Source organism: Loxodonta africana, chromosome 12 (assembly GCF_030014295.1).
Source record: "Loxodonta africana isolate mLoxAfr1 chromosome 12, mLoxAfr1.hap2, whole genome shotgun sequence".
Classification (NCBI taxonomy): domain Eukaryota; kingdom Metazoa; phylum Chordata; class Mammalia; order Proboscidea; family Elephantidae; genus Loxodonta; species Loxodonta africana.
In genome coordinates this window covers 42,649,580-42,674,179 of record NC_087353.1, presented here as the reverse complement: position 1 = coordinate 42,674,179, position 24,600 = coordinate 42,649,580, and the positions used below count along the sequence as shown (strand labels likewise).

Sequence of the window (24,600 nt, the reverse complement as noted above, 5' to 3'; positions counted from 1 at the left end):
TAATGAGGAACTTTAGATTAAAAAAAAGAAGTTGTTAATTAAACAGTTTTGAGACTGCAAAACACTAAGTTAGCCTTTACGCTTTGCTTAGAAATATAAAGGAAAGAGAAAATATTTACTAGTTACAACAGAATTTATGTCTATACTTATTTTCTTTTTATCATAAATTAGGTTTCTTTGTAGGTCTATTTCCTAAAAAAAAAAGCAAAGAGCTTTTCTGTTTCTGTAATAGTTATCTTCCAAAGACTGCTAAATTATATCACCTTACCATTATGTATGTTTGTTTTAGAAAACATTTGTTAAAATGTTTGTTACTGAAAATAGTATTTGCTCATCTAAAGATTAATATTATGTTGGCTGTAGGAGGTTGAATTCAATCACAAATCTTGAGGTAATTAACATTAACTATGTTTTTATGACATTATTGGAGCCCTGGTGGCGTAGTGGTTAAGAGCTCGGCTGCTCACCAAAAGGTCGGCCGTTTGAATTCACCAGCAGCTCCTTGGAAACCCTATGGGGCAGTTCTACTCTGTTCTCATATGGTCATTATGAGTCAGAATCGACAGCAACAGGTTTGTTTCTTTGGTTTGGTGTGACCTGATTAATCTTGGCTATAATAGATCTTCACGGAAGCAGAATGCCATATCTTTCTCTTTCTCTGGTGGGTTCAAACTGCCAACCTTTCAGTTAGCAGCCGAGCACTTTAACCAGGTGCCAGTCCCTGGAGAAAGACATCATGCTTGGTAAAGTAGAGGGTCAGCAAAAAAGAGAAAGACCCTCAAAGAGATGGATTAACACAGTGGCGGTAAAATGGGCTCAAATACGGCAATGACTGTGAGGATGGAGCAGGATCAGTGCTTTGTTCTGTTGTACACAGGGTCACTATGAGTCAGAACCAACTCGATGGCACCTAATGACAGCAACATAGTAAGACTAAGGATAAAAAAATTGGTGGAGGAGAAATATATGTAAAAGTCTTTGTCTCTGCAAGATTTTTTTAAAGTAAAATAAAGGAATGAGTCTATCAGAATAATTTTAAAGCAATACAAAAATCTTGCTGTTTTTCAAGAGGGAAAATAGATTCTTTAAAAAGTCATGATGGGTCATGAATGATTTGTTCTTTTACAATAAATTTTGACTGACATAGTAATTTGTCTCTTTCCCTGAATTCAAACCATTCACAGATTCCCAGCTTGAAACTACACTGAGGTTGATAAAAACCTAATTGTTTTACATTACCATCAATGCCATCATTTCACTCAACAAACTCTTAGAAATATTTGTGAAAAACTAATTTTGAAATAAATTTTCAAATAAGTACAGTTACCAAGGGGGGGAAAAAAAAGAAACCTTAAATGACTATGACCTAAATATTATACAGATTAAGGAAAATAAAATAGCCTTGCTGTTTAAGTGTCAATATAAATAAGTTTATGTGGGCAGGTGAGTAAAACACCAGCCCAGTAAAGGTTGCCCAGCTGATCTTCACTTGAGCTTTAGCTATATGTTCAAAGGGTTTGTTAATCTGTTTGTTTTGATTTTCTAACTTGGTGTAAATTTTGCAACTTTTTATACTGTTAGAGAGCAGTAACTTATGTTTCATAATTTACGTAGTTGATTTCATTTATTTTTGATGATTCTATCACATTTTCAACAGATATTAAAATATACTCTCCATCTGGATATTTAAAGTTGTTTACGGTTTAGCCTCTATATTGTAGCACCGGGGTACCCCAAAGGTTACCAGTTTGAGAGTTTTTAAGGTAATTTTTTAAATCAGGTGGTGAAACTGCCCCTTAAACACTACATACTTTCCCCAAGCCTAGAAGAAATTTATATGTAGCACCACTTTCCTCCAGTCCATTAAATCAAATATTTTCCTGGCTCTGTACCCCCTGCCACAACCCTAAACTTAAGCATATGGCTAACGTTCTTCAGAAAGCTTTCCTAAATTAAGTCAAGAGTTTGAGAAAAAGAAAAAAAAAAAAGTCAACTCATCCTTCCAATTCAATGAACTTTTGTAAATACAATTTCCATGATCAATTGCCTTCTCCTTTTATTTGGCTATGGGCTGCTGTGGTTAGGATCTTGACTCACCTTATGTACAAAAACTCCATTATACAAACCTCACACAATATTCATTTGTTATAAGGTAAAACCAGTTGCTTTCAAGTCAATGGTGGTGACCCCTTGTGTGTCAGAGTAGAACTGTGCTCCATAGGGTTTTCAGTGGCTATCTTTTTGGAAGTAGATGGTCAGGTCTTTATTATAGGCTCAATTAAGTCCCTAATATGTAATAATGATATCCAGCAATAGCTTAATATAACTTAATTAATTTATATAGTAAATACAGTAAGTTATATACAAGAAGTTTCATGTGAAAAATCTTATAAGAGGATACCAAACGAAACCCCTTGCTGTCAAGTTGATTCCAACTCATAACGACCCCATACGACAGAACGGAACTGTCCCATACGATTTCCAAGGAGCAGCTAGTGGATTCAAACTGCCAACCTTTTGCTTAACAGCCAAGCTCTCAACCTCTGCACCACTGAGGCTCCAATGAGAGGATATAAGGTATTAATAAGTACTTCCTAACATAAATTCATACATCTAGACAGATCCTTGTGAAATCACATTACTTCCAATTCAAAACTGCAGACTGACCAAGCACATTTATTTCTTCTCTCTTCTGAAACCCATCGCTTTGCACACACTAAATGATAGTGAAGAAACAGAAAAATCCAAAACAACAGAAGGATGAGGAAAGAGCAGAGAGAGTAGCAATCAGTAAGTGAGAAATTTCAATGCATCTCAGAAAGGCAGGATGCAGGTGGAAAAGTAATACTTGGTGAGACAGAACAGAGAAAGCAATACATGTGAGGAAGAGGCTACTGACAAGGAAGAAGCCATCAGTCCTGGTGAAGCCATAAAAACCTGCAGCCATTCAGTCTAAGCAGGCAATGTACAAGGAAAAGAACAGAAGACAAAAGTTGGGAGATGAAGGAAGAGGAGTAGAAGGAAGGGGAGGGGCTGAGATCTTCATCTTATAAACCTGGGAGCCTACAGGCACTATCTATGCTTGATGCAAAAACTAAAGTATACTAAGTATTCATCATTATTGCATAGATACTGTGTTTAAGTAATAACTGTACGCCAGACACTTACTGAGGCTTTTTTGGGGACTGTTCATTTAACTGTATAATACGATATTTAAAGCGATACCTAAAAAAATAAAATAAAAATAAAAAACTACAGGATAATCAACACGGGAACCAATTATTGGTGATATAATTATATTAAAGAGAAGAGATAAGGTGTGCAGTGAAAAAAGGCTCACATCTAATGTATCAGAGCAGGAAGTCAAAAGATAATAGTGTCTAAAACCGATAAATCAAAAAAGAGAGGCATATACATATTAGTCAGAAATACACAGATTATCCCAGAAGAAGTAAACAAAGAACCAGTTAAAAAGATTTAAAATTGATTCCCTCAGGAAACAGGACTGTGAGTGGGGAGACATGAGACAGAGGTCTACAGCTTTCATATATAAAATATGCTGTACTATTAACATTTTACACGTTGGGAGAGACTGAGTGGCGGAAAGTTTGCTCAAGCCTCCAGGACAAACAAAAAGTGGCACCCAATTGGCAAAAGGTAAATACAAGTGTCAAACCTACCGCACAGATAAAAAAAAAAAAAAAAAACCCTTTGCTACCCCCTCTCTGCTCTGCACCAAGTCTCAGGCCAGTTTCAGTGACTGCCATGTCTCCTGGGCCAGAACAGTACCCATCACATGCCATGAGCCATTCTCACAGTTTTGGAGACCTGAACAAGTTGAAAAATAGGAAAAAGTAATCTGCCAGCTCCCCTGTGCCAGGAACGCAGGGCAGGCACAGCCTCTTTGCCTAGGCACAGGCATAAGGGGTCCATGGACTTTGAATGCCTTTCAGCCCTCCATAGACCTGTGTAGGCCCATTTCAACAGAGTAGGCACTCATTAGGACAATACAACAGGCTATATACCTGAAGCCTATTTTCAACTGCATCAGCTATAAGGGGGAGTGGAAGATGTGTGACACTTGACACCGCCCTGCCTATTAAGCAGTGTCTTCAATTACTCATAGCAGGGGCCTGAGGACTGGTGGCTCCACCCACTTTATCTAGCCACCCATGACAGGGGTCCAAGAATAAGTTGTGCCTCCTAGTCCACTAGTGGGTGCCCATAGTCAAGCTGCAAAACCCACCCACCTACACGCTCTAGGGAACAGGAACACGCCTTCCACCCAGACACGCAGAGGCAACCATCAACCACCTGCCTTGCTCAGCACTTGAGCCCCTACTGCAGCCAGATGCCTGTGCCTACTCCAATCAACCTTGCCCATTTAGGAGTGTAGGGGAGAGCCTGCACCTGAGCTGAATCCACACAAGAAAAGTGAATGGACTCCTGGGCTTATATATCCAGTAACAGCCCTAACCACCTGCTGACAGGATGTGAGAGCTTCAAAGATGCCAATAATCAAACTAGCTCACAGAAGCAGCCTATTTGGGCATATCAAAAAAAAAAAGAAGAAGAAGCTAGGACACAGTAAGCAAACAGAAAATAAATAAATATAATAACTTATTGATGGCTTAGAGACAACAGTCAATATCAAATCACATAAAGAGGCAGACCACGATGGCTTCAATAAGCTATCAAAACAAAGAACCAACAAACCTTCTGGAGGAAGAGAATTTCTTGGAATTACTAGATGTAGAATACAAAAGATTAATATACAGAGATCTTCAACAGATCAGGAAGGAGATCAGACAAAAGGCAGAATAAGCCAAGAAACACATAAACAAAGCAATAGAGGAACTTAAGAAGGTTATACAAGAGCATAATGACAATTTTGACAGGCTGCAAGAATCCATAGAGAGACAGCAAACAGAAATCCAAAAGATTAACAATAAAAATCCAGAATTAGACAACTAAACAGAAAGGCACAGGAGAAGAACTGAGGAAATGGAAGTTGGAATTAGTGAGGTTGAAGATAAAGCACTTGACACCAATTTATTTGAGAAAATCAGATAAAAGAATTCTAAAAAATGAGACTCTATCAAGGGGAATAACCTAGGAGCGGTTGGAGTACCAAAACGAACAGGGCTAAGAAAATATACAGACCGAATTGTTGAAGATTCATTGGCAGGAAACTTCCCCGATATGAAGATGAGAAGATATCTATCCAAGATGCTCATCAAACCCCACATGAGATAGATCCCAAAAGAAAGTCACCAAGACATAATATAATCAAACTTGCCAAAACCAAAGATAAACAGAGAATTTCAAGAGCAGCTAGGGATAAATGAAAACTTATCCACAAAGGAGAGTCAATAAGACTAAGCTCGGACTACTCAGGAGAAACCATGCAGGCAAGAAGGCAATGGAATGACGTATATAAAAACCTGAAGGAAAAAAATTGCCAGCCAAGAATTATATATCCCGCAAAACTGTCTCTCAAAAATGATGGCAAAATTAGGGCATTTCCAGATAAACAGAAGTTTAGGGAATTTCCAAAACCCAAACCAAAATTATAAGAAATACTAAAGGGAGTCCTCTGGTTAGAAAATCAATAACATCAGATCACACACCAAGACTAGAATTCAAAACAGAACAACCAGATACCAACCCAGATAGGAAAGTCAGAAAAATAAATGAAAACTGGAACACTGAAAATAGGGAAACAGAGATGTCAATATATAAAAGAGAAAAAAAAAACCCAGCGCCCATATAAAAGAGAGCAACATTAAAACAGAAAAGAGGGACTAAAAAATTTAGTGACAGATCTTTCATATTGAAAGGAAGTCAGGGCAATACACAGAAATAAAAGATTGGTTGAAACTTAGAAAAATACAGGTAAAAATGGAGGAAACCAACAATCCTACACATTAAAAAACATAAAAACTCCAAAAATATAAAATCAACAACAATCAAAAAGAAAATACATAAAGAAAAATGACACAGCACAGAATATTAAGTGGAACAAAGAAACTGTCAACAATACACAAAAATACATCATAATGACAGCACTAAACTCATACCTACCAATAATTACACTGAATATAAATGGATTAAGTGCATCAACAAAAAGACAGAGAGTGGCACAATGGATTAAAAAAAAAACATGATCCATCCATATGCTGCCCACAAGAGACACACCTTACACTTAAAGGCACAAACAACCTAAAATTCAAAGGATAGAAAAACATACATCAAGCAAACAACAATCAAAAAAAAGCAGGAACGGCAATATTAATCTCTGACAAAACAGACTTTAAAGTAAAATCCGCTACAAAGGATAAAGAAGGACAATATTTAATGATTAAAGGCTGGAAACACAAGGAGGATATAACCATAATAAATACTTATACACCCAGCAACAGGTCTCCAAAATATACAAAACAAACGCTAACACCACTGAAAAGAGAAATGGCTCCACAATAATAGTAGGAGACTTCAGCATGACACTTTTGGTGAAGGACAGAACATCCAGAAAGAAGCTCATTAAAGACATGGAAGATCTAAATGCCACAATCAACCATCATGATCTCATAGACATATACAGAAAACTCCACCCAACAGCAGCCAAGTATACTTTCTTTTCCAACGCACATGGAATGTTATCCAGAATAGACCCTATATTAGGCAAAAAAAAAAAAAAAAGAATTAACAGAATCTAAAACATCAAAAAAAAAAAATTTTTTTTTTTTTTAAAACATCAAAACATTACAAAGCACCTTTTCTAACCAAAAAGCCATCAGAGTAGAAATCAATAACAGAAAAAGCAAGGAAAAAAAATCAAATACATGGAAACTAAACAACACCTTGCTCAAAAACCACTGGGTTACAGAAGAAGTTAAGGACAAAATAAAGAAATTCACAGAATTGAACGAGAATGAAAACACATCCTACCAGAACCTTTAGGACACAGCAAGAGCAGTGCTCAGAGGTCAAACATCCGAAAAGAAAAAAGGGCCTAAATCAAAACATTAACCCTACAACTTGAAGAAATAGAAACAGAGCACTTGGCTACCAGAAGAGAGCAAATAATAAAAATTAGAGTAGAATTAAATGAAATACAGAATAGAAAAACAATTGAAAGAATAAACTGTTCAATTTACTGGTTCTTTGAAAAGATGAACAAAATCGATAAATCACCAGCCAAACTGACAAAACAAAAACAGTACACAAAGCAAATAACCCAGTTAAGAAATGAGATGGGCAATATCACAATAAACCCAATTGAAATTAAAAAAATCATAACACAATACTATGAAAAACTGTACTCTAACAAATTTGAAAACCCATTAGATGACATGGACAAATTTCTAGAAACACACTACCTACCTAAACTAACACAAGCAGAGGCAGAATAACTAAATAACCCTATAATAAGAGGCTGAAAAGGTAAATTTTAAAACTCCAAAAAAAAAAAAAAAAAAAGACCTCGCCCTGATGGCTTCACTGCAGCATTCTACGAAACTCTCCAAGAAGAGTTAATACCACTTCTGCTAAAGGTATTTCGGGGCATAGAAAGGATGGAATACTCCCAAACTCATTCTATGAAGCCAGCATAGCCCTAATACCAAAGCCAGGTAAAAAAAGATACCACAAAAAAAGAAAATTACAGACCAATATCCCTCATGAACATAGACGCAAAAATCCTCAACAAAATTCTAGCTAATATAATTCAACAACGTATAAAAAAGTGATTTACCATGACCAAGTGAGATTCATATCAGGTATGCAAGGATAGTTCAACATTAGAAAAACAATCAAGGCAATCCATCACATAACTAAAACAAAAGACAAGAAACACACGATTTTATCAATTTATGCAGAAACGGCATTTGACAAAGTTGAACACTCTTTCTTGATAAAAACTCTCAGCAAAATAGGAATTGAAGGGAAGTTCCTCAACATAATAAACGGCATTTGTACAAAGCCAACAGCCAGCATCATCCTAAATGGAGAGAGTCTAAAAGCATTCCCCTGGAGAATGAGAATCAGGCAAGGATGTCCTTTATCATCACTCTTATTCAACATTGTGCTGGAGGTCCTAGCCAGGGCAATTAGGCTAGAAAAAGGAATAAAGGGCATCTAAATTTGTAAGGAAGAAGATGCAGATGATATGATCTCATACACAGAAAACCCCCAAAGAATTCACAAGAAAACTACTGGAACTAATATAAGATTTCATCAAAGTATAAGGATACAAGAAAAAGCATACAAAAATCAGTTGGATTTCTCTACACCAGCAAAGAAAACTTCAAAGAGTAGATCACCAAATTAATACCATTTACAATAGCCCCCAAGAAGATAAAATACTTAGGGATAAATCTAAGCAGAGACATAAAAAGCCTATACAAAGACAACTACAAGACACTACTCCGAGAAACCAAAAGAGACCTAAGTAATTGCAAAAACATACCTTGCTCATTGATAGGAAGAGTCAACATTGTAAAAATGTCTATTCTATGCAAAGCAATCTACAGATACAATGCAATCCCTATTCAAATTCCAATGGCATTTTTTAATGAGATGGTGAAACAAATCACCAACTTCATATGGAAAGGGAAGAGGCCCCAGACAAATAAAGCATTACTGAAGAAGAAGAACAAAGTGGGAGGCCTCACACTACCTGATTTTAGAGCCTATTATACCACCACGGTAGTCAAAACAGCCTGGTACTGGTACAACAACAGATTCATAGACAAATGAAACAGAATTGAGAATCCAGATGTAAATTCATCCACCTATGAGCAGCTGATACTTGACAAAGACCCAAAGTCAGTTAAATGGGGAAAAGACAGTCTCTTTAACAAATGGTGCTGGAATAACTGGATATCCATCTGCAAAAAAAAATGAAGCAAGACCCGTAGTTCACGCCATGCACAAAAACTAACTCAAAATGGATCAAAGACCTAAATATACAATCTAAAACAATAAAGATCATGGAACAAAAATTGGGGACAATGCTAGGAGCCCTAATACATGGCATAAACGGAAGACAAAACATTAATAACAATGCACAAACACCAGAAGAGAAACTAGGTAACTAGGAGCTCCTAAAAATCAAACACTGATGCTCATCAAAAGACTTCACCAAAACAGTAAAAAGACAACCTGGAGTCTGGGAAAAAAAAATTTGGCTATGACGTATCCGATCAGGGTCTAATTTCTACAATCTACAAGATACTACAAAACCTCAACAACAAAAAGACAAATAATCCAATTAAAAAATGGGCAAGGGATATGAACAGGAACTTCACCAAAGAAGACATTCAGGTAGCTAACAGGTACTTGAGGAAACGCTCACGATCATCAGCCATTGGAGAAACGCAAATCAAAACTACAGTGAGATACCATCTCGCCCCAACAAGGCTAGCATTAGTTCAAAAAACACAAAACAATAAACGTTGGAGAGGTTGTGGAGAGACTGGAACACTTATACACTGCTGGTGGGAATGTCAAATGGTACAACCACTTTGGAAACTGATTTAGTGCTTCCTTAAAAACCTAGAAATAGAAGTACGATACGATCCAGCAACCCCACTACTTGGTATATACCCTAGAGAAATAAAAGCTGTCACACAGATAGATATATGCACATCCATGTTCACTGCAGCATTGTTCACAATAGCAAAAAGATGGAAAGAGCCTAAGTGCCCATCAATGGACGAATGGATAAATTACGGCATATTCACACAACAGAACACTAGGCAACGATAAAGAACAATGATGAATCTGGGAAACATCTCATAACATGGATGAATCTGGAAGGCATTATGCTGAAATTTGTCAGTTGCAAAAGGACAAATATTGTATGAGACCACTATTATAAAAACTCAAGAAAGGTTTAAACACAGAAGAAAACATTCTTTGATGGTTACAAGGGTGGGGAGGGAGGAAAAGGAGTATTCACTAACGAGATAGTAGACAAGAATTATCTTAGGTAAGGGAAGGACAACACACAATACAGGGGAAGTCAGCACAACTGGACGAAACCAACAGCTAAGACATTTCCTGAATACAACCAAATACTTCGAAGGACAGAGTAGCAGGGGCGGGGGTCTGGGGACCATGGTTTCAGGGGACATCTAGGTCAACTGGCATAAATGTTTATTAAGAAAATGTTCTGAATCCCATTTTGGTGAGTGGCATCTGAGATCTTAAAAGCTAGCGAGCGGCCATCTAAGATGCGTCAGTTAGTTCTAGCCCACCTGGAACAAAGGAGAATGAAGAACACCAAAGACACAAGGAAAATATGAGCCCCAGAGACCTTTAGAAAGGACCACATAAACCAGAGACTCCATCAGCTTGAGGCCGGAAGAACTATGTGGTGCCCCGCTACCACCAATGACAGCCCTGACAAGGAACACAACAGAGAGTCCCTGAAGTGGAGTGCAGAACTCAAATTCTAGGAAAAAGATCAGACTTAATGGTCTGACTGAGACTGGAGGAACCCCAGAAGGCATGGCCTCCAAGCTCTCTGTTAACCCAGAACTAAAACCATTCCTGACACAAACTCTTCAGACAAAGATTAGACTAGAACAAAGATTAGACTAGACTATAGGACATAAAATGATACTTGTGAAGAGTGTCCTTCCTAGTTCAAGGATATACATGAGACTAAATGGGTAGTCCCCATCCAGAGGCAAGATGAGAAGGCAGAAAGGGATAGGAGCTGGTTGAATGAACACAGGAAATCCAGGGTGGAAAGGAAGAGTGTGCTTTCACATCATAGGGATAGCAACTAGGGTCACATAAGAATGTGCGTATAAATTTTAGTGTGAGAAACTAACTTGAGCTGTAAAGTTTCATCTAAAGCACAATTATAAAAAAAATGAGTAATCTAATCTGTCCTACTATCTCGGACCGGTGAAATTCTTTTGTACTTTAATGGTTTCCAGGAAATGGTCTAGTAACACAAGATTAACAAGTCAGCATGTCAGAAATTTCTCGTTTAACGTTGCATTTGGTAAATTAATATAAAGCATTTCTACAGAATACTGAGATCTGGCTTCTCCTGGCCTGTACCAGTAAAACACAAAGTCTGTCGTCTAAATGGCACTGTTTACCCATCTGTCCCTTCTTTAACATCTGTAATCTTTAGTCCTCTTTTTAAGAATAACCAGTTACCATCAAGCCTATTCCCACTCATTGTGGCCCCATGTGTGGCAGAGTAGAACTGTGCTCCATAGGGTTTTCACGGCTGTGACGTTTCAGGAGCAAATAGCCAGGTCTTCCTCCCAAGGCACCTCTAGGTGGGTTTGAATTGCCATCCTTTCAGTTGGTAGCCAAGTGCTTAACCATTTGCACCACCCTGGGACTCCAGAGACTTTAATACACTGTTCTCCACAGATTCAAGAGAGAAAATTCCTGATGATTTACTGATACTAATGAACCAAAGTTATCATCGTTTCCATACTAGGCTAGAGTTCCAGCACTGGTAATAATGGCAGAGAAGGGCTGATGCAGCCTAGACAGATGCTGTTATGGACTAAATTGTGTTGCACAAAAATATGTGCTGTAAATCCTAACCCCTATACCTGTGGTTATAATCTCATTTGCGAAGAGGTTTTCTTTGTTATATTAATGAGGCAGTATTAGTGTTGGGTGTATCTTCAGTCAATCTCTTTTAAGATATAAAAGAGATTAAACCAGCAAGCGAGAAGCACAGATGGGGGAACAGAGGTGCCAAGCCACATGAAGACTGCCTAGGAACAGAAGAGATACGGACCTTCCTCTAGAGCTAACAGAGACAGAAAGCCTTCACCTCGAGCCAACACCCTGAATTCAGACTTCTAGTCTCCTAAACTGTGAGAAAATAAATTTGTTTGTTAAAGCCACCCACTTGTGGTATTTCTCTTAGATTAGAGCTCCAATAGATGACTAAGACATACGCTACAGTTGGTGAGCTGAATCAATAGATCTTGTAGACAATCCATCTGAGGTCACAAACCAGTGGCCCAGGAGCTAAAGCCAGCCCACATACACCTTTGCTTTGGCCTACATGATGTTTGCCCACAATGTTTTATATTTTGAAAAAGTAGTCAACATCTAAGAACTGACAGAATTCATATAAGAATCCAGATTTCTACCCCTTTCGATAAATCAGTAGAGGCCTTTCCCTTTTGACAACATAGCCTGCTTCTCTCTTTTATGTCAGCAGTCTGAACCCCAAAACCATTTACATTTCTGACTCCTGTTATAAAACAGATAACATGTTAACACTCCTAACCCATGCCAGGAATTCTTGAGCTAGGGTTCTCACCTCCAGGTAGCCATTAGGAGTACATCAGAGGCATTGAGTCTTGGAAGCTGTGGTTCCAAAAGGGGGTTAGTAGCAGTGATGGGGAGCAGCCATTCCTACCTAAAAGCTGTTTGTAAACAGACGTTTTAAAGCAGTGGACTTTCTTTATTTAAGTATTACATAAGAGCTGAGTATGGAGGAAAAATAATGAAAGAATTACTGCACGTGCCTAAAAATTAGGAATTTCTCTACATGACTATTTGACTGCGATTTATTTCTGCCAACTGCCTTACTTTGAATAGAACTAGGGTTGAACGACAGATAAGAAAAAAAAAAAAAGATTTATTTCTGCCAACTGCCTTACTTTGAATAGAACTAGGGTTGAACGACAGATAAGAAAGTAGTAAATCCCAGTGATCAATATCTTAGGAGATAATACCTGACAGTTGGAAATAAAAACTAAAGCAGAAACTCCAATAACTAACACTGCATTTGAAGTAAAATTTGGGGTAAAATAGTCATCATTTGGAGCCCTGGTGGCATAGTGGTTAAGGGCTTGGCTGCCTAACCAAAAGGGTGGCAGTGTGAATACACCAGCCGCTCTTTGGAAACCCTATGGGGCATTTCTACTCTGACCTACAGTGCCTCTATGAGTTGTAAGCGACTCAACGGCAATGTTTTTTGTTTTTGTTTTTTGTCATCATTTACTTACATTTTAATGTCTCTCCAGCATATGGTATGTGAAGTTTAAATCGATCACAGTTGGGTCCAGGAGTCAATGAAGTACAGCTTAAGAAAAGAGAGAGAGAGAAGGTTTTTTTTTAAAAGCCCATATTTATATTTAACAAAGCAAATAAAAGGTGATCCTAATAGATAAAAGATTTAAAAATATCACTGGCTTACGGAACACATACAAGCCCTTAACAATCATGGAGGCCAGCACAATCAAGACATGCACTGTGATGAATAATTCATTTATCACACAATATAATTTATATGCCTTCTAACAACAAACACCAATACTGTTCAACTACACCTCTCAAAGAAGTATTATCACAACATTTAAAACTAGGTATTTAACCCAAAACAGTTCCGTAGTCTTTGAAGCCAAGAATTCTAAAAGAAGACTAGTTACATGATCATATTTTAATTATAGGGTCATAATGCTCACTTGATTAGTACAAAAAGAGCCCGCTTTCGGGTTTTTTCTGCTACCAGACGGTTTTCTTTCTTTCTACCATGAAGGCACAGTGCTTCCTCTGGACTTGACAGACCATAACTTACATCTACAAGAAAGCACAATTCACTGCACTCAACTGCAGATAAAATGCAAATTTTAAATGGGATGAATTAGTAGTCATCCAGGTCTCAACAGTTTGATTTTTAAAATCTGTATGACTTCACAAAGTTAAGCGATGCTCTTTGTTCTTCACACAGGTTCACTTTACAAGATACCTTACAAGTACAACTTCAAGGCATAACAGCATTATTGGCTTTATAAATTAAAATTATTAATGTAAAGTCAACTGAGGAAGTTACATGTCTTCATTTAGTAAAAAGAGTGAAGTTTTTAATTTATAAAATAAGGCAAGGAGGCTTTCTTTCATAATTCCAAAACTGGCTCTGAAGCCATTCTGAAAAAGTAGTTTAATGGATGGGAGCACTGCTGGAGTACAGGCATATCTTAGAGATACTGCAGTTTCAGTTCCAGACCACTACAATAAAGCCAATATATCAATAAAGCAACTCACAAGAATTTTTTGGTTTCCCAATGCATATAAAAGGTATGTTTACACTATAGTGTAGTCTACTAAGCATGCAATAGAATTATATATTTTAAAAAAGTGTACATACCTTATTTTAAAATACCTTATTACTAAAAAATGCAAACCATCAACTGAGCCTTCAGCAAGCTGTAATCTTTTTGCTGGTATAGGGTCTTGCCTTAATGTTGATGGCTGCTGACTGATCAGGGTGGTGGTTGCTGAGTGTTGGGGTGACTATGGCAGGCTCTTAAAATGAGACAACAACAAAGTTCAACACATCGACTGACTCGTTCATGAAAGATTTCTCTGTAGCATGTGATGCCATTTGATAGCATTTCACCCACAGTAAAACTTCTTTCAAAATTGAAGCCAGTCCTCTCAAAGCCTGTGACTGCTTTATCAACTAAGTTTATGTAAAATCCTAAATCCTTTGTTGTCACTTCAACAATGTTTACAGAATCTTCACCAGGAGTAGATTTCATCTCAAGAAACCACTTTCTCAGCTCATCCATAAGAAGCAACTCCTTATCCGCTGAAGTTTTATGATGAGATTGCAGCAATTCAGTCACAACTTCAGGGTCCATCTTTAATTCTAAATCTCTTGCTATTTCCACCACATCTGTAGTTACTTCCTCCACTGAAGTCCTGAACCCCCCCTCCAAAGACATCCATAATGGTTGGAATCAACTTCTTCCAAACTCCTGTTAATGTTCGTATTTTTACGTCTTCCCATGAATTACAAATGTTTTTAATGACATCTAGAATGCTGAATCCTTTCCAGAAGGTTTTCAGTTTACTTTGCCCACATCCATCAGAGGAATCACTATCTATGGTAGTCATAGCCTTACAAAATGTGTTTCCTAAATAATAAGACTTGAAAGTCAAAATTACTCCTTGATCCATGGGCTACAAATGGATTTTGTGTTAACAGGCATGAAAACAACATCTATCTCCTCATACATCTCCATCAGAGCTCTTAGATGACCAGGTGATTTGCCAATGAGCAGTAATATTTTAAAAGGAATCTTTTTTCCTGAGCAGTAGGTCTCAACAAGGGGCTTAAAGTACTCAGTAAACCATGTTGTAAACAGACGGGCCATTATCCAGGCTTTGTTGTTCCATTTATAGAGCATAGGCAGAGTAGATTTAGCATAATTCTTGAGGGCTCTGGGATTTTCAGAATGGTAAATGAACACTGGCTTCAACCTAAAGACACCAGCTGCATTGCTCCCTAATCAGAGAGTTAGCCTGTCTTTCGAAGCTTTGAAGCCAGACATTGACTTCCCCTCTCTCACTATGAAGGTCCTAGACGGTATCTTCTTCCAGTATAAGGCTGTTTCATCCACATTGAAGATGTGTTGTTCAGTGTAGCCACCTTCATCAATGATCTTAGCTAGGTCTTCCGGATAACTTGCTGCAGCTTCTACATCAGCACTTGCTGTTTTACCTTGCACTTTTATGTTATGGAGATGGCTTCTTACCTTAAATCTCAGAAACCAACCTCTGCTAGCTTCAAATTTTTCTCCTGCAGCTTCTTAACCTCTCTCAGGCTTTGGCTTAAGGGAATGTTGTGGCTAGTTTGATCTATATAGGCAACTAAAACTTTCTCCGTATCAGTAACAAGGCTATTTCGCCTTCTCATCATTTGTGTGCTGACTGGAGCAGCACTTTAAATTTCCTTCAAGAACTTTTTCATTGCATTCACAACTTGGCTAACTCTTTGGTGCAAGAGCCCTAGCTTTCAGCCTACTCAGCTTTCCACATGCCCTTCTCACTAATTTAATCATTTCTAGCTTTTGATTTAAAGTGAGAAACTTACGACTCTTTCTTTCACTTGAATACTTACAGGCCATTGCAGGGTTATTAATTGGCCTAATTTCAATATTGTCCTGTCTCAGGGAATAAGGAGGTCCAAGAAGAGGGAAAAAGGCAGGGGAATGGCAGGTCAGTGGAGCAGTCAGAACACACACAACATTTAACGATTAAGGCCACCATCTTATTTGGGTTTGGTTCATGATGCCTCAAAACAACTACGATAATAACATCAAATATCACTGATCATCATAACAGGTATAATAATAATGAAAAAAGTTTGAAATATGGTGAGAATTACCAAAACGTGACACCAAGACATGAAGTAAGGGGGCAGGGCCAAGGTGGTTAACTAGTCAGAAGCTTCTGCTGAACCCTCTTACAATACAGACCCGAAAAAACAAGTGAATCAATTGCACGTATGACAATCTACGAACTCTAAGCATAAAACACAGAACTAAGGAATTGACCCGAGTGACAGGGGAGCAAGAGGCCACACAGAAACAGCGATGAATCACCAAGCCCACGCAGCGCCTCACATCCAGCACCTTGGTGCCGTTCTTTGGCACAAAAGTGGCGGGGCTGAAGGTAGCTTCCTGAGTCACAGCAGATTCACCAAAAGAAGGCAAGCAAAGTTGTGCACCCCTGACCGTGTGGCATGTCCACAGTGGGGCTGACTGCGGAGTTTAGGAAGCGGCTGCTTCAGTGAAAAGAAAAGGCAAATGAAGTGCCGGCAACCCAACCCTCTGGTGTGATGGCCACGGATCTCGGTGTGGGGCTTAGGACAAAGCTGCCTCACAGAAAGAAGGCAAGCACGGGATGCAGCTTTAGCCCCCTAGAGCAATCTCGGTGGTGACACAGCCAGCACACACAGGCTACACTGGAATCTGAGCTAAAACACTGCTCAGGACACAAGATAAGTGATTTTGTCTAATTTCTCGCACAGATCTAATAGCTCCTTCTTCTGAAAGTATTCTCTCCTATCTATCTGATCCCTCCCACACCCATCCCAGCCTCAGCTGGCTTCATTAACATTTGAATTCCCTGAGCCTGAGAAAGAATGTGCTGCACTCTCTCTGACCCATTCTTCTGGCCTGTGTAAAAAGCCTGGGAGAAGGAGCAAATTAACAAACAGGGGAACAATACTTTCCCAACTCCCCTAAACTGGAAGCTCAGAGCAGAAGAGACTCCAGTCCAGGCATAAGTGATCCACAGACTTTGGCTTTCACCCCTACATGGAAAAAAAAAATTTTTTTTTTCCAGGTAGTTATTATAACACAAAGGCAAATCTGTTAGAGGTCTGACTGTAATTGTTTCAGCTGCGTGGTGGAGAGGCAGGTTTTGGAGATCACATACTTCTTCACCTATTAAACAGAGCTCTCACCTACCCACAGCAGGGACCTGAGGCCTGAGGCTCCATCCACGCCACCTAGCCACCCGTGAAAGGGCTCTGAGGATAGTGGTGCATACCAGCCTTTACAGGTATAAGCATTGGGTGCCTAAGGTACAGCTGCAGAGCCCACCCACGAGAGCACTCTAGAGAATAGAGAAGCTCCTTCCTCACTGACACTTGGGGGAAGGCTGTCAGCATGCTGCCCTCCTCAGAGTGTGACCCTCTGCTGCTACCAGAAACCAGTGCATACAACCATCAACACTACCACTCTGAGATAGCAGGTGAGAGCCTACATCACACACTAGGAGACCCACTATCAAGACTCTGAGCTGAATCTATACAAGAATAGTGAATGGACTCATAAGCTCATATACATGGTAACAGCTCTAACCATCTTGTAACAGGACATTAGTGTTTCAAATGCTCCAATAATCAAGTTAGCACACTCTAACAGCCTACTTGGGTATACTGAAACAAAACAAAGCAAGAAGACAGTATACAGTGAGCAAACATAAACTAAATTATTACAATAACTTATAAATGCTTCAGAGACAGCAGCTGATATCAAATCACATAAAGAAGCAGACCATAATTGCTTCTACAAATTCCCAAAACAGAGAATCAAAGACTCTCCCCGATGAAGGTGTATTCCTGGAATTGCCAGGTGTAGATTAAAAAAGATTAATATACAGAGTGTTTCAAGACATCAGGAACAAAATCAAGCAATGTACAGAAAAAGCCAAGGAACATACAAATAAAGCAGTTGAAGAAATTAAAAAGATTACTCAAGAACATAATGAAAAATTTAATAAGCTGCAAGAATCCATAGACACAGCATTCAGAAATTCAAAAGATTAACAATAAAATTACAGAATTAAACAACTCAATAGGAAGTCAAAGGAGCAGAACTGAGGAACTGGAATGCAGAATTGTGGAGATGGAGGATAAGGCACTTGGCACTAATTTATTTGAAGAAAAATAGATAAAAGAATTTAAAACAATGAAGAAACCTAAGAATCATGTGGGAATCTAATAAGAAGAATAACTTGTGAGTGATTGGAATACCAGAAGAGGGAGGGATCAAAGAAAATACAGAGAGAATTGTCGAAGATTTGTTGGCAGAAAACTTCCCTGACATCATGAAAGATGAAAAGATATCTATCCAAGATCCTCAACTGAACCCCAAACAAGATAGATCCCCCCAGTCACCGAGATATATTATCATCAAACTTGCCAAAACCAAAGATAAAGAGAAAATTTTAATAGCAGCCAGGGATAAGCGAAAAGTCACCTACAAAGGAGAATCACTAAGGATAAATTTGGACGACTTGGCAGAAAACGTTCAAGAAAGAAGATAATGGGATGACAAATATATAGCACTGAAGGAGAAAAATTGCCAGCCAAAAATCATATATCCAGCAAAACTGTCTCTCAAATATGAAGGTGAAATTAAGTCACTTACTTATAAACACAAGCTTGGGGAATTTGCAAAAACCAAACCAAAACTACAAGAAATACTAAAAGGAATTCTCTGGTTAGAAAATCAATAATATCAGATATTAACATAACACTAGGACACAGAACAGAGCATCATGATATCAATTCAGATAGAGAAATCACAAAAATAAGATTAAAAAAGAAAAAAACACTCAAAACAGGGAATCATTGATGTCATAATGTAAAAGATGACAATAGTCAATAAAGAGGGACTAAATAAAGTAAGCAAAGATCTTCCATACTAAAGGGAAATCAAGGTGATATAGGGATATATAAGTTAGGAATATACTTAGACATATAGGGATAAATATTAAGGTAACCACAAAGAAGACTAACATTCTTGTGTTGCAAAATTAAAACCAAGATAAACATAAAGACTCGCCAAAAACAAATTCAACTACAATGAAACAGAGGGACATACAATTTACAAAGAAAAACTTATCATCACAAAAAAAAGTAAAGAATGAAACTGTCAACATCACACAAAAAAGGCATCAAAATTACAGCACTAAACTCATTCCTATCTATAATTATACTGAATGTAAATGGACTAAATGCACCAATAAAGAGAGAATTGCAGATTGGATTAAAAAAAAAAAAACATAATCCAGCTATATGCTGCATACAAGAGACACATCTTAGAATTAGAGACACAAACAAACTAAAACACGAAGGGTGGAAAAAAAAATATCAAGCAAATAACAATAAAAAAAAAAAAACAAGAGACAGTGACAATATTAATTTCTGAAAAAATAGACTTTCAAGTTAAATCCACCACAAAGGATAATGAAGCACACGATATAATGATTAAAGGGACAATTTACCAGAAAGATATAACCATATTAAATATTTACGCACCCAATGACAGGGCTGCAAGATACATAAAACAAATTCTAACACCACTGAAAAGTGAGATAGACAGCTCCACAATTATAGTAGGAGAGCGTCAACACACCACTTTCAGTGAAGGATAGGACATCCAGAAAAAGCTCAATAAAGACACGGAAGATCTAAACGCCACAATCAACCAGCTTGACCTCATAGACATATACTGCACCCAACACCACCGAAGTATACTTTCTTTTCTAGCACGCATGGAACATTCTCTAGAATAGACCACATATTAGGTCATAAAGCAAGCCTTAGCAGAATCCGAAATATTGAAATAGTACAAAGCACCTTCCCTGATCATAAGGCCATAAAAATAGACATCAATAACAGAAAAAGCAGGGAAAAGAAATCAAATACTTGGAAATTGAACAATACCCTGCTCAAAAAACACTGGGTCATAGAAGGCATTAAGGATGGAATAAAAAATTTACAGAATCCAATGAGAATGAAAACACTTCCTATCAGAACTTTTGGGACACAGTGAAAGCAGCGCTCAGGGGTAATTTATATCAATAAATGCACACATACCAAAAGACGAAAGGGCCAAAACCAAAGAACTATCCCTACAACTTGAACAAATAGAAAGAGAACAACACAAGAAGCCCTCAGGCACCAGAAGGAAGCAAATAATAAAAATTAGAGCAAAATTAAAGAAAAACAACTGCAAGAGTTAACAAGACCAAAAGCTCGTTCCTTGAAAAAATTAACAAACTGATAAACCATTGGACAGATTGACAAAAGAAAAACAGGAAAGGAAGCAAATAACCCAAATAAAAAATGAGATGGGTGATATAAGAAGCATATCACATTACTATGAAAAACTGTATTCTAACAAATTTGAAACTCTAGAAGAAATGGATGAATTCCTAGAAACACACTACCTAACTAAACTAACATAAACAAAGGTAGAACAAATAAGTAGACCCATAACAAAAGAAGAGATTGAAAAGGTAATCAAAAATGCCCATCAAAAAAAGGCCTGGTCCTGACGGCTTTACTGCAGAGTTCTTCCAAACTTTCAGAGAAGACATGACACCACTACTACTAAAGGTATTTCAGAGCATAGAAAAGGATGAAATACTACCAAACTCATTCTATTAAGCCAGCATACCCCTGATAACAAAACCAGCTAAAGACACAATAAAAAAAAGAAAATTACATACCTATATCACTCATGAACTTAGATGCAAAAACTCTCAACAAAATTCTAGGCAATAGAATTCAACGATGTATCAAAAAAATAATTCACCATAACCAACGGCGATTCCTACTAGGTATGCAGAGATGGTTCAACGTTAGAAGAACAATCAGTGTAATACATCATATAAATAAAACAAAAGGCAAGAACCTCATGATCTTATCAATTAATGCAGAAAAAGCACTGGACGAAGTTCAATACCCATTCACGATAAAAACTCTCAGCTAAATAGGAATAGAAGGGAAATTCCTCAATATAATAAAGGGCATTGTTACAAAGCCAAAGCTAACAGCATCCTAAATGGAGAGAGTCTGAAAGCATTCCCCTTGAGAACACGAAACAGACAAGGAAGCCTTTTATCACCACTCTTATTCAACACTGTCCTAGAGGTCGTAGCCAGAGCAATTACACTAGATAAAGAAATAAAGGGCATCCAGATTGGGAAGGAAGAAGAAAAAGTATCTCTATTTGCAGATTACATGATCTTATACACAAAAAAAAAAACCCTAAAGAATTCCCAAAGAAACTACTAAAACTAATAGAAGAATTCAGCAGAGTATCAGGATACAAGATAAACATATTAAAATCAGTTGGATTTCTCTACACCAACAAAAAGAACATCACAGAGGAAATCACCACATCAATACTATTTACAGTAGCCCCCAAGAACATAAAATACTCAGAAATAAATCTAACCAGAGATGCAAAAGACCTATACAAAGAAAAATACAAGACACTACTGCAAGAAACCAAAACAGACTTACATAAGTGGAAAAACATACCTTGCTCATGGATAGGGCGACTTAACATTGTAAAACTGTCTATTCTACCAAAACTCATCTACAGATACAATGCAATTCCAATCCAAAATCCAATGACATTTTTTAATGAGGTGGAGAAACAAATCACCAGTTTCCCATGGAGCGGCAAGAGACACCAGATCACGCATTTAAAAAATGGGCAAATGATTATGAACAGGCACTTCACTAAAGGAGACATTCAGGTGGCTTACAGACACATGTGGAAATGCTCATGATCATTAGCCATTAGAGAAATGCAAATCAAAACTACAATCAGAGTCCATCTCACTCCAACAAGGTTGACATTAATCCAAAATACACAAAATAATAAACGTTGGAGAGGTTGTGGAGAGACTAGAACACTTATACACTGCTGGTGAGAATGTAAAATGGTACAACCACTTTGGAAATCGATTTGGCGATTCCTAAAAAAACTAGAAATAGAACTACCATACAATCCAGCAATCTCATTCCTTGGAATATATCCTAGAGAAATAAGAGCCTTTACACAAACAGATATATGCACACCCATATGTTCACTTCAGCACTGTTTACAATAGCAAAAAGTTGGAAGCAACCAAGGTCCCCATCAAAGGATAAATGGATAAATTATGGTATATTCACACGATGGAATGCTGTGCATCGATAAAGAACAATGATGAATCCATGAAACATTTCATAACATGGAGAAACCTGGAAGACACTATCTTGTGTGAAATTAGTCAGCTGCAAAAGGACAAGTATTGTATAAGACCACTATTACAAGAACTGGAGAATACTATAAACAGTGAAGAAAATTTTCTTTGATGGTTATAAGAAGGAGGAGGGAAGGAAGGAGGGAGAGGGGTTTTCACTAATTAGATAGTAGATAAGTTTTACTTTAGGTGAAGGGAAAGACAACACACAATACAGGAGAGGTCAACATAACTGGACTAAGCCAAAAGCAAAGAAGTTTCTGGAATAAACTGAACACTACGAAGGCCAGTGTAGCAAGGGCGGGGGTTTGGGGACCATGGTTTGAGGGGACATCTAAGTCAACTGGGATGATAAAATCTATTATGAAAACATTCTGCATCCCACTTTGAAGAGTAGTGTCTGGAGTCTTAAATGCTAGCAAGCGGCTATCTAAGACGCACCAATTGGTCTCAACCCACCTGGAGCAAGGAAGAATGAAGAACACTAAAGACACAAGGTAATTATGAGCCTAAGAGACGGAAAGGACCACATAAACCAGAGACTACATCAGCCTGAGACCAGAAGAACTAGATGGTGCCCAGCCACAAGAGATGACTGCCCTGACAGAGAACACAACAGAGAATCCCTGAAGGAACAAGACAGCAGTGGGATGTAGACCCCAAATTCTCATAAAAACACCAGATTTAATGGTCAGACTGGGACTAGAAGGACCCCAGAGACCATGGTCCTCAGACCTTCCATTGGCCCAAGACAAGAACCATTCCCGAAGCCAACTCTTCAGACAGGGATTGGACTGGAATAGGGGATGGAAAATGATACTGGTGAAGAACGAGCTTCTTGGATCAAGTAGACTCATGAGACTATGTTGGCATCTCCTGCCTGGAGGGGGGATGAGAGGGCAGAGGGGGTCAGAAGCTGCCCAAATGGACACAAGGAGAGAAAGTGACAGGAAGGTGTGTGCTGTCTCATTACAGGGAGAGCAGTTAGGAGTGTATAACAAGGTATATAGAAATTTTTGTAGGAGTGACCGACTTGATTTGTAAACTTTCACTTCAAACTCAATAAAAATTAATTCTAGAAAAAGACATGAAGTAAGCACACGCTGTTAGAAAAATTGCACTGATAAACTTCTCAAAGCAGGGTTGACACAAACTTTCAATTTGTAAAAAAAAAAAAAAACAGTATCTGCAAAGCGCAGTAAAATGAGGAATACCTGTAAACCCCCCCATGTCTGTCAGTTTGTCGTACTGTGGGGGTTTGGTGTTGCTGTGATGCTAGAAGCTATGTCACCAGTATTCAGATACCAGCAGGGTCACCCATGGAGGACAGGCTTTACCTGAGCTTCCAGACTAAGACAGGCTAGGAAGAAGGACCCGCAAGTCTACTTCTGAAAAACATTAGCCAGTGAAAACCTTATGAATACCAGCACAACACTGTCTGATATAGTGCTGGGAGATGAGCCCCCCAGGTTGGAAGGCACTCAAAAGATGACTGGGGAAGAGCTGCTTCCTCAAAGTAGAGTTGACCTTAAGGATGTGGATGGAGTAAAACTTTTGAGACCTTCATTTGCTGATGTGGCACGACTCAAAATAAGAAGAGCTGCAAACATCCATTAATAATCGGAACCTGAATGTACGAAGTATGAATCTAGGAAAATTGGAAGTCATCAAAAATGAAATGGAATGCATAAACATCGATATCCTAGGCATTAGTGAGCTGAAATGGACTGGAATAGGCCATTTTGAATCGGACAATCATATAGTCTACTATGCTGGGAACGACAACTTGAAGAGGAATGGTGTTGCATTCATTGTCAAAAAGAACATTTCAAGATCTATCCTGATGTACAACGCTGTCAGTGATAGGATAATACCCATACAGCTACAAGGAAAACCAGTTAATACGACTATTATTCAAATTTAAGCACCAACCACTAGGGCCAAAGATGAAGAAATGGAATATTTTTATCAGCTGCTGCAGTCTGAAATTGATCGAACATGTAATGAAGATGCATTGATAATTACTGACGATTGAAATGCCAAAGTTGGAAACAAAGAAGAAGGATCGGTTGTTGGAAAATATGGCCTTGGTAATAGAAAAAATGCTGGAGAGAGAATGACAGAATTTTGCTAGACCAACGACTTCTTCATTGTAAATACCTTCTTTCACCAACATGAACGGTGACTATACACATGGACCTCACCAGATGGAACACACAGAAATCAAATTGACTACATCTGTGGAAAGAGACG

At 38.1% G+C, this 24,600-nt stretch overlaps 1 protein-coding gene across 2 annotated transcripts in view; it reads right to left on the bottom strand.

Moving 5' to 3' along the window:
- Positions 1 to 24,600, bottom strand: part of BABAM2 (BRISC and BRCA1 A complex member 2) — a 682,281-nt gene that overhangs the window by 563,333 nt on the left and 94,348 nt on the right. For both annotated transcript variants that reach the window (XM_023550554.2, XM_003411950.4), the window contains exon 3: positions 13,008 to 13,084. In XM_023550554.2, the coding sequence (XP_023406322.1) occupies positions 13,008 to 13,084 (77 nt within the window). The remainder of the gene's footprint in view (positions 1 to 13,007; positions 13,085 to 24,600) is intronic.